This window comes from Macaca mulatta, chromosome 11, assembly GCF_049350105.2.
Source record: "Macaca mulatta isolate MMU2019108-1 chromosome 11, T2T-MMU8v2.0, whole genome shotgun sequence".
Classification (NCBI taxonomy): Eukaryota; Metazoa; Chordata; class Mammalia; order Primates; family Cercopithecidae; genus Macaca; species Macaca mulatta.
In genome coordinates, this window is record NC_133416.1 from 119,368,918 (window position 1) to 119,380,548 (window position 11,631).

At 45.0% G+C, this 11,631-nt stretch overlaps 1 protein-coding gene across 5 annotated transcripts in view; it reads left to right on the forward strand.

Moving 5' to 3' along the window:
* The window catches only part of TRAFD1 (TRAF-type zinc finger domain containing 1), a 28,761-nt gene that overhangs the window by 16,127 nt on the left and 1,003 nt on the right, over positions 1-11,631 (forward strand). For all 5 annotated transcript variants that reach the window (XM_015152833.3, XM_077952842.1, XM_028828950.2 and 2 more), the window contains 7 exon segments: positions 144-549; positions 1,417-1,623; positions 4,980-5,056; positions 7,091-7,321; positions 8,772-8,892; positions 10,833-11,172; positions 11,460-11,532. In XM_015152833.3, coding sequence (XP_015008319.1) covers positions 144-549; positions 1,417-1,623; positions 4,980-5,056; positions 7,091-7,321; positions 8,772-8,892; positions 10,833-11,172; positions 11,460-11,532 — 1,455 coding nt within the window.

Below are 11,631 nucleotides of genomic sequence, written 5' to 3' on the forward strand. Positions count from 1 at the left end.
TATTAAATACATAAAAAAAATGGCAGGATAATCTAGGGTTGGAAGAGAAGATTGCAGTAGATACTCTTGGCTTTCCTTGCCCTATACTAAAACACACGTCTCCTAGATATGCATATTAACTACCTCATTCCTCTGGTTTGTAGGAGACTGAGTGCCCTTTGCGGCTTGCTGTCTGCCAGCACTGTGATTTAGAACTTTCCATTCTCAAACTGAAGGAACATGAAGATTATTGTGGTGCCCGGACGGAACTATGTGGCAACTGTGGTCGCAATGTCCTTGTGAAAGATCTGAAGACTCACCCTGAAGTTTGTGGGAGAGAGGGGGAGGAAAAGAGAAATGAGGTTGCCATACCTCCTAATGCATATGATGAATCTTGGGGTCAGGATGGAATCTGGATTGCATCCCAACTCCTCAGACAAATTGAGGCTCTGGACCCACCCATGAGGCTGCCACAAAGGCCCTTGAGAGCCTTTGAATCAGATGTTTTCCACGATAGAACTACCAACCAAAGGAACATTACAGCCCAGGTTTCAATTCAGAATAATCTGTGTGAGTTGTGCTTGGGATTAGGGAACTAGAATGGCATCAAAATCCCAAGGCAAATGGGAACAGGGCTTTGGGGCCAGATAGATCTTGATTATAGAAACCTGACTGTAGCTGAGTAACACTGGGAATACCTCACTTTCCTATAAAATGGAAATAGCCTCTATTGGATTATAGTTAGGGTTCATAATGGTGAGGATGATGACAGTCTTGTAAATAGCCAGCACTTATACAGATTGAGTATCCCTTATCCAAAATACTTGGGGCTAGAAGTGTTTTGACTTTTGAAGTATTTGCATTATATATACTGGATGCGTATCTCAAATCTGAGAAATCTGAAATCCAAAATGTTCCAGTGAGCGTTTTCTTTGAGAGTCATATTGATGCCCAAAAAGTTTCAAATTTTGGATTTTTGGATTGGTATGCTCAACCTGTATCTTACTTCCCTTAGGCATTTGCAAAGTACTTTATATGTATTAACTCATTTAATTGTCTCATTATTTGAAGGTAGGTAAAATTGAAGGTAGAACTAAGATTTGAACTCAGGTAATCTGACCTCGTGCTTTAAACCATTCTACTATAATTCAGAAAATAAGTATAAAATGTTTAGCGCAGTGCCTGTCTCATAATTATGGCTTAGTAATATTGCTTAATAATACAATTAGAATAATAATGGAGCCTTTTCATATGGCAGACTTTAATGTTCAGAGCTAGGAGACCCAGAGGGTGAAGAGAGCTGGTTGAGCATGGTCATTTTTGTTCCTACCCAGATGCCTGTAAACCTTGACTATTTGCTAGGCATGGACTTGAGTTGAGGGTGGTAACATTTCTAATGTATCCTGAATGCTGGTTTTTGGTTTTTTTATTTTTCAGTTGAAGAACAAGAGAGGCAGGAACGGAATAGAGGCCAACAGCCCCCCAAAGAGGGTGGTGAAGACAGTGCAAACTTGGACTTCATGTTGGCCCTAAGTCTGCAAAATGAAGGCCAAGCCTCCAGTGTGGCAGAGCAGGACTTTTGGAGGGCCGTATGTGAGGCAGACCAGTCTCATGGCGGTCCCAGTTCTCTGAGTGACATAAAGGGTAGGCTTGCTTATTCTGTACTAGCCTCTTTCTCTACAGTTTTTGTAAGTCAGGTTATACAATTCTTATACAATTGAAAGATTTTAATGAGATAGAATTTGCCTTATTTTTCGTTTCGTTTTTTTTTGGGGGGGGACAGTCTCGCCCTGTCTCCCAGGCTGGAGTGCAGTGGCATGATCTCGGCTCACTGCCCCCTCTGCCTCCTGGGTTCAAGTGATTCTCGTGCCTCAGCCTCCCGAGTAGCTGGGATTACAGGCAAGCGCTTGAACCCAGGAGGCAGAGGTTGCAGTGAGCTGAGATTGTGCCACTGCTCCAGCCCGGTGACAGAGTGAGACCTTGTCTCAAAAAAAAAAAAAAAAAAGCTCTTAAGGACATTATTGTACAAGTAGAGAACTTACATTAAAGTTGCTGAGAGTGACATCCGTATTGTTTACATAGGAGAAAGCAGTGACCTTGTTCTTCAAAGACACATGATGAAGTACTTAGGAATAAAACGTTACATGTTCAGACTTATCCTCAAATAGTTCAGGGGAATAAATACATAAAAGTAATGTGAGGAAATATTAAACTTTGTGAATATAGATGAGAAGTATATGGGTATTTGCTATACTATTCTGAACTTTTTTTTTTTTTTGGAGATGGAGTTTTGCTCTTGCCCAGGCTGGAGTGCAATGGCGCAATCTCGGCTTACTGCAACCTCTGCCTCCTGGGCTCAAGTGATACTCCTGCTTCAACTTCCCGAGTAGCTGGGATTACAGGCATGTGCCATCATGCCCAGCTAATTTTTTTTTTTTTTTTTTTTTTAAGACGGAGTCTCGCTCTGTCGCCCAGGCTGGAGTGCAGTGGCGCAATCTCGGCTCACTGCAAGCTCCACCTCCTGGGTTCACGCCATTCTCCTGCCTCAGCCTCCTGAGTAGCTGGGACTACAGGTGCCCATCACCACGCCCATCTTATTTTTTGTATTTTTAGTAGAGATGGGGTTTCACCATGTTAGCCAGGATGGTCTCAATCTCCTGACTGCGTGATCTGCCCACCTCGGCCTCCCAAAGTGCTGGGATTACAGGTGTGAGCCACCGCGCCCAGCCACGCCCGGCTAGTTTTTTTGTATTTTTAGTAGAGACGGGGTTTCACCATGTTGGCCAGACTCTTGACCTCAGGTGATCCACCCGCCTCAGCCTCCCAAAGTTCTGGGATTATAGGTGTGAGCCACTGCGCCCAGATATTCTGGGTAATTTCTTATCTGTCTTCTAGTTCACTGATTTTTCTCCTTAGTTATTTCTAATCTGTTGTATAAAGTGTCCATTAAGATTTTCACTTTAGTGATTATATATTTAATTTTGAGTTCTGTTTGATCCTTTTCCTCATTGTACCTCCTAATTTTTAAAAATAATCTTTTTTTATTTTTAAAATAATCTTTAGTTCCATAGTCATATTACAGTTCCCTCTTTGGTTTTTTTTTGTTTTGTTTTTGTCTTTTGTTTTTGAGACAGAATCTCGCTCTGTCAGTGAGGCTGGAGTGCAGTAGTGTGATCTCAGCTCACTGCAGCCTCCGCCCCCAGGCCTCAAGTGATCGTCCCACTTCAGTCTCCTATGTAGCTGGGACCACAGGGATGCACCACTACCTATGTTTTTGTATTTTTAGTGGAGATGGTTCCTTACTGTGTTGCCCAGGCTAGTCTCGAACTCCTGAGCTCAAGCAATCTGTGCCACCCATTGGCCTCCCAAAGGACTGGGATCACAGGCGTTAGCCACAGCACCCAGCATAGTTCCCTCTTTAACATGTCTTTAAACATGTTAAATATATTTATTTTCTTTTGTGTCCAAAAATAGCACAAACTGTTTCTTTGCTATGTTGTTTCTGCTGTCTCCCGTTCATGGAGGCTTGCTCTGTGTGTGTGTGTGTGTGTGTGCGCGTGTGTGCATGTGTGTGTGGGTGTTTGTGTGAACACCAAGTTTTCTGGCATGTTCCTCTGAGAATTTATATGTGCTTCTGGTAGGCCCATAGAGATACTACCATTAGGGGTAACTTTAAATTAAGCTTTTGGCCTGGACTTTTTTTTTTTTCTTCTCTGTGACAGTCTCCCTCTGTTGCCCAGGCTGGAGTGCAGTGGTGTGATCTTGGCTCATTGCAACCTCCGCCTCTGGGGTTCAAGTGATTTCTCCTGCCTCAGCTTCCAGGGTAGCTGGGATTACAGGCTTGCACCACCATGCCCTGCTAATTTTTGTGTTTTTAGTAGAGATGGGGTTTCACCATGTCGCTGAGGTTGGTCTGGAACTCCTGACCTCAGGTAATCCACCCACCTTGGCCTCCCAAAGTGCTGGGATTATAGGCATGAGCTACCATGCCTGGCCGGCTTGGACTTTTAGAAAGCATCATATCTCATTCCTGTAATCCCAACACTTTGGGAGGCTGAGGTGAGAGGATCATTTGAGCCAGGGAGTTCAGACCTCATTTCTACACAAAATAAAAACTAGCTAGACATGGTGGCACACACCTGTAGTCTCAGCTACTGGGGAGGCTGAGTGGCAGGATCTCTTGAGCCTGGGAGATCGAGGCTGCAGTGAGCCAAGATTGCACCACTGCACTCCAATCTAGGCAACAGAGTGAGACCCTGCCTCAAAAAAAAAATCACAAATGTGAATTTATGTAAAAATAGAAACATAAAAATCATAAGCACAGACTGTGACCCCAAACCTATATAAGGGGCCAAGCTCTAGTTACTCTACTTGGTAGAGACTTTTCTGTCTTCTACCCAGAACTAAAATCTAGTTAGGTTGAAGGGTTAATTTCCCTGCATCCCCCCATTGTTCACCCTCCCATTTGTTTAGCAGTCTTACTGAGGGTGTTGTGTCTGGGAATCTTGGTTTTAAAATGTATCGATTTGTTCACTTCAGTTACTTTTAGTCAGGATTTTTTGGGTGTTTTGGTACTGGGAGGAGTATTCATGATATTATTTGCCAGTTTGCTCAATTTCTTTATCTGTAAAATAAGGATAATGTAGGATCTGCTTCGTAAGTTTATTCTGAGGATTGAAATAGTGTGTGGAAAACACTTAAGATTATTGCCTACGATTTAAATCGCTTCCTTAGAGTAGTGAGTAGCAGGTAAACTACTACTATACTGCTACTCAGGAAATTGGGGTCAAGTACATTTCTTGTTTCATAATGGAAGTTTTTGCCTAGAGTTTATCTCTTAGATGGGTTCCCTCTGAGAATATACAGCCCCACAAATTGCTGTCTATAAGAAACATTAAAGAAAGCTAAACTTCTATATAAGACCCCATAAAGAGGATAAAAGGTTAAATTCAAATTTGTTTTTGTTCATCCTGAGTCTCATTATGTGGCCCAATACCTAGGTGCAGCTGACGAGACCATGTTGCCTTGTGAATTTTGTGAGGAGCTCTACCCAGAGGAACTGCTGATTGACCATCAGGTGTGTTATGAATTACTTGAGGACTTTTAGTTGGAATGTATGCAGGCCATAGTTGGCATTACAGGCCACATGAGGCCTTGAACAAATCATTTTAATACAATGCCCGTGGTAGGAATAGCAAATGTTCTTTTCCATGGTGTGACTGGCATACAGATATGAAAACTTAGCCTTGTTCCTTCTTAGAAAAAGTGATGGCAGTAGTTTGTGCCTGTAGTCCCAGCTACTCAGGAGGCTGAGGTGGGAGGATTGCTTGAGCCCATGAGTTTGAGGCCAGCCTGGGCAACATAGTGAGACCCCAGCTCTACCAAAAAAACAAAGGGGGCGGGGAATGATGCTCATTTCAGCAGACCTAGAAATCTCATGCTAGCAGTCCTTTCATGTGGTAGTGACTGGTGCACATATATCTCCACTACCCGTCTTGTGATCTGGTCTCATCTCATGCCACATTTTGATTTATTGGAGCTGTATTGAAGTCCTTGCATTTTTCTAGAAAGGTCAAGGGTGTTTTCTACACATTCCTTTATCTACCTGAAAGGTGTCTGGCCTTCTGCCACTGTCTCCTTAACACATCCAACAACAGAGCCCCCTTACTTGTAGAGTTGGTTCAGATGTGACTTTATGGAAGCCATCCTGAGAGGTACTATGAAGGCTAGGTCAGGAACCACACCTGTGTGCTTCTGAAAGTCCGTGCCCACCTCTCTTATAGTTTATCACTTTATGATGTGGTCTTCTGATCTCCTGTTGGTCTGCGTCACTAGGCTGAGTTCCCTGAGGGCAGGTTCTGAGTTTTCCCGGTTTCAGAATCTCTAAATACTTGGTATCCGAAAAGGTGTCAGTTATTTGAATGACTGACTATTCTTGAGCCATTTAGGAATGATGAGCAAATAGCTTTATGTGTTTGAGGATTACCTGATGGAGGGAACTTCTGTGTTTTTTATTTTTTTATTTTTTATTTTTATTTTTTGAGATGGAGTCTCACTCTGTCACCTAGGCTAGAACGCAGTGACGTGATCTGGGCTCACTGCAACCTCTGCCTTCCGGGTTCCAGCTATTCTTCTGCCTTAGCCTCCCGGGTAGCTGGGCTACAGGCGCGGACCACCATGCCTGGCTAATTTTGTATTTTTCATAGAGACAGGGTTTCACCATGTTGGCTAGGCTGGTCTCAAACTCCTGACCTCGTGACCTGCCCACCTTGGCCTCCCAAAGTGCTGAGATTACAGGAGTGAGCCACCGCGCCTGGCCTGGAGGGACTTCTTATTCCCTCAATACGCTCATTTGGTTTGGCTTAGTCTGGCATTTCCACAACTACTAAGTAGTGCCTGTGCTCTGTATAGTGGAACATACTTTCCCTCATATATGAAATAATATACTATTTGAATACATGTAGTTGTTGTTTTAGGAGTACTGTAGAAAATCCATTAGCAAAGATAATAGAGAATATTTGTGCCTCTCTTTTACTGTATGGGTGTGAGGGGAAGAACCTTGAATCATTTCAAATTAATTTAAAAAGAATAAACACATGAACACACTTTTAAAAAACCCACAAAAATATTTAAAAGTAAAATGAGTGTTCTATGTATAGTCCCCCTTTTAGTTCCTCTTTCCAATATTAAGCATTGTTTGTTTTGTTTTGTTTTGTTTTGTTTTGTTTTGTTTTGAGATGGAGTCTCACTCTGTCGCCCAGGCTGGAGTGCAGTGGCGTGATCTCGGCTCACTGCAGCCTCCGCCTCCCAGGTTCAAGCAGTTCTCTGCCTCAGCCTCCCGAGTAGCTGGGATTATAGGCAAGTGCCACCATGCCCGGCTAATTTTTGTATTTTCAGTAGAGACGGGGTTTCACCATCTTGGCCAGGCTGGTCTTGATCTCCTGACCTCGTGATCCGCCTGCCTCGGCCTCCCAAAGTGCTGGGATTACAGGCATGAGCCACTGTGCCCAGCCAAGCATTGTTAAAATTATTTGACTTCTAGAAAATATCTTAGGAATGTAGTTTTTTAACCTCTGATTTTTGTTTTTAACATATATTTTTTGAATGACAGACAAGCTGTAACCCTTCACGTGCCTTACCTTCACTCAATACTGGCAGCTCTTCCCCTAGAGGGGTGGAGGAACATGATGTCATCTTCCAGAACTTCTTGCAACAGGCTGCAAGTAAGCAGTTAGACTCTTTGATGGGCCTGAGCAGTTCACGCCTTGTGGAGGAGAGCATCATCATCCCCTGTGAATTCTGTGGGGTACAGCTGGAAGAGGAGGTGCTGTTCCATCACCAGGTAAGGGTCCCTGGAGTCCCTGTCCATGTGGCTCTGTGCGTGAACCTGAGGCTTCCAGAGCTGCGAACACTTCCTTAGCCTTTAAGTTGCATTCCATCCTGACAAGGAATGCACACACTTGGCTTCTGGCCGTGTCATCTTTGTAAGCTGTCTGTAGTAACCAATACGCAGGCTTTTAGACTTTCCCTCCCTTCAGGCAACTGAAGCCATCTTGTTACTAGCTGAGGGCCAAAGAGCCAGGACTCTATTTGAGCAGGTGTGGAAGGAAGCCTTGTCAGAAGGTTTAGATGAGAGTCTCCCTGCTTTTCACCAGGTGGGTTTTTCCCATTGTGGTGGCATTTGAGACTTGCACTGTAGGACACCTGAGGGTCTACTTCTGGTTTTGTCCTATGGATGCCCCTCACTGGGGCCATCTGTAAGTGAGGGAGTTGGACTAGACAATATGAAGTCATTTTTCAGCATTTACAGTATAGGATTCCAATCTGTTAGTGGAAAATATGTTTTCTGCTCAATAGTATATGTTACGGGGAGTGGGAGTCAACACTGCAGGTACCATTTCTGTAGTTGATGCCATGCAGCTGTTACTAGAACATTGTACATTTCATTTCTATAATAAAGACTCCTGCTTTTCAGAGGCCAGGCGCAGTGGCTTATGCCTGTAATCCCAGCACTTTGGGAGGCTGAGGCGGGCAGATCACTTGAGGTCAAAAGTTTGAGACCAGCCTGGCTAACATGGTGAAACCCCGTCTCTACTAAAAATACAAAAATTAGCTGAATGTGGTGGTGGGCGCCTGTAATCTCAGCTACTCGGGAGGCGGAGGCATGAGAATCACTTGAACTTGGGAGGTGGAGGTTGTAGTGAGCTGAGATCAGACCACTGCACTCCAGCCTGGGTGACAGAGCGAGACTCTGGCTCAAAAAAAAAAAAGAAAGAAAAAAAAAGACTCCTGCTTTGGGATCAAACAGTAGATAAGAGACTGCTTACCCTCTAGGGCAGACTGAAATAAGCAACCACACAAATAAATACTCTGGTGAGAGTATAGAAATGCTTTTCAGCTGCTCTGAAGGTAGTGAGTTATCTCAGTTGATTGTTCACAGTCACAGATCGAACTCCTTGTTCTACTCCTTCCCCTCTTCTCACTATTGCACTTGAGTAGTCTTAAAAAAAAAAAAAAAAAAAAAGAAAAAAAGAAAGAAATGTTTTTTTTTGCTCCAAGACCAGCCCTTCCCTCATCCCTGCACAAATCAGAAAGTGCTTCTGTCAGTGCCTCAGGTGCCGATGGGATTGAATTCACCATTCCAAATGTGTGGTTTCTGAAAGTTCCCAGAACTTTCAGAGGTTGTCAAAGTCCCCATCCAGATAAGGAATACCCTGCTGTTCCTCCCATCGCGTGCTCTTTTCTGGGAATGACTCAATTCAGAGGTACTAATTCTGTTTTTTCTTGTTTAGGACCAGTGTGACCAACGCCCAGCCACAGCAACCAACCATGTGACAGAGGGGATTCCTAGACTGGATTCCCAGCCTCAAGAGAACTCACCAGAGCTGCCCAGGAGGCGTGTCAGACACCAGGGTATTTATTAGCCAGGACTGAGCCAAGGCCGCAGGTCCACTGCTGGCTCCGGCCTGTTTACCACTTCTCATCCACTGCTCTAATGTGGGGATTACCTGCATCTCGAATTTCCAAACACACTAGGGTCTCATGGGAGACTCCTGCAGGTAGTTGTGATCCCACATTAGACTGAGCTCTCTCAAGTGTGTGATTTTTAGGGTAATGGCTTTGCGGACATCTGTGAGATACACGTAGTAGTTAGTGCTTGTAGTAAGTTTCTGGTTTCCTGTCTGTGCACTTAGTGGACTATTTGTAGATAATTTGCAGACCTTATGGTAGCTACCCTGGACCCCCATTTCAAGTTGAAATACACTTAGGGTACTCAAACCTATTGTTATTTATTTTTAATTTTTTGTAGAGACAGAGTCTTGCTCTGTCACCCAGGCTGGAGTGCAGTGACACAATCATAGCTTACCACAGCCTCAAACTCCTGGGCTCAAGTGATCCTCCCTCCTCAGCCTCCCAAGTAGCTGGGACTACAGGCACACTCTACTACACCCACCTAGTTTTTTGTTTTTGTAGAGATAGGGTCTTGCTATGTTGCCCAGGGTGATTTTGAACTCTTGGCCTCAAGCAGTCCTTCTGCCTTGGACTCCCAAAGCATTGGGGTTACAGGCGTGGGCCACTGTGACTGACCTCAAACATTATTTTTCTTTTTTTTTTTTTTAAGACAGGGTCTCTTAGTCATCCAAGCTGGAGTGCAGTGGCGTGATCACAGCTCACTGCAGTCTCAACTTCTTGAGCTCAAGTTATTCTCCCACCCTTAGCCTCCTGAGTAGCTGGGACTATAGGTAGGCTAGGTGCCCACCCCCACACCCAGCTAATTTTTATTTTAGTTTTTTGTAGAGTTGGGGTTTCGCCACATTGTCCAGGCTGATCTTGAACTCCTGTGCTCAAGTGTTCCTCCCAGCTCGGCCTCCCAAAGTGTTGGGATTACAGGTGTGAGCCGTCATACCCAGCCTCAAACTTATTATTATTACTTAAGAGCCTCATGTTTAGGCAAGTAAACTGTTTTTGAAACCTCACCACTACAAAACCAATTAGAAATTATTTTTCCTTTGGGCATAGTGGCTCACGCCTGTAATTCCAGCACTTTGGGAGGCTGAGGTGGGTGGATCACAAGGTCAGGAGTTCAAGACCAGCCTGGCCAACATCATGAAACCCCATCTCTACTAAAAATAGAAAAATTAGCCAGGCGTGGTGGCGGGTGCCTGTAGTCCCAGCTACTTGGGAGGTGAGGCAGGAGAATCACTTGAATCCAGGAGGCAGAGGCTGCAGTGAGCCACGATCATGCCATTGCACTCCAGGCTGGGCGACAGAGCAAGACTCCATCTCAAAAAAAAAAAATTTTTTTCAAGGTTTGCTTGCACACTGTTGTTGAATAGTTAGGAGGCTGTCTTTGAGGACTCATATAATATATGCAGAATAGATAAAATATCGCCAACTCTGCCCTGGAGATGTGGGGTCCAGCAGCCTTTTGGGGTGAGCAGTTGTCTTTTTTTTTTTGAGACAGAGTCTTGCTCTGTCTTGCCCAGGCTGGAGTGCAGTGGCATGATCTCGGCTCACTGCAGCCTTCACTTCCCGGGTTTAAGTGATTCTCCTGGTGTCAGCCTCCTGAGTAGCTGAGGCTGTAGCCATCTGCCACCTCACCTGGCTAATTTTTTATTTTTATTTTTTTAGTAGAGATGGGATTTCACCATGTTGGCCAGGCTGGTCTCGAACTCCTGACCTCAGGTGACCCACCTGCCTTGGCCTCCCAAAGTGCTGGGTTTATAGGCATGAGCCACCACACCTGGCTGAGCAGTTGTCTTCTATCTGGAATCTTTTTGTTCTTGCCCTAAACCTGGCACTATAGCCAGAGCAGGCTTTTTCCTAAAGCTGTTACCATTTTCTCTTCTCAGGAGACCTGTCTTCTGGTTACCTGGATGATATTAAGCAGGAAACTGCTAATGGGCCCACCTCCTGTCTGCCTCCCAGCCGACCCTTTAACAATATGACAGCTACCTACAACCAGCTATCAAGATCAACATCAGGCCCCAGACCTGGGTGCCAGCCCAGCCCTCCTCGTGTGCTGAAGCTTAACAACTCAGACAGCCAGGACATCCAGGGGCGGAATCAAAACAGTCAAAATGGGGCCATAGCCCCTGGGCACATTTCAGTGATTCGCCCTCCTCAAAGTCTCTACCCAGAAAACATTGTGCCCTCTTTCCCCCATGGGCCTGCAGGGAGATACGGAGCTAGGTAAGAATCAGTAGCCCAGGAATGGGGCCTGGGAGTAGCTGAAGCAAACATGGGCAAAGGCCTGGTTACCCTTGCTGGGCCTGGGGTAAGACTGAGGTCCTTGCATGGTAAGAGGAGGAGTATGGATTTTTTCCTGTATTGTCACCTGACTCCAAAAAAATTATTTTGTGGCCCATGGGTTTTTTGGGGTTTGTCTGCGAGCATAGGGCTGCTTCCTGTTCCCTCTGAGTTTGTTGACCTTTGCTCAGGGACACCTCAGGAGCTAGTTTCCAATTGTTTTCTTTCAGCGGTAGGAGTGAAGGTGGCAGGAATTCCCGGGTCACCCCTGCAGCTGCCAACTACCGCAGCAGAACTGCAAAGGTAACGTGGGCTCCAACCCAACGATGCTCAGGGGGGACTCAGACATGGTGGGGCTGGTGTGGCTCCTGAAGTTGTAGAAGTTGCTGGAACCAGGCTGGT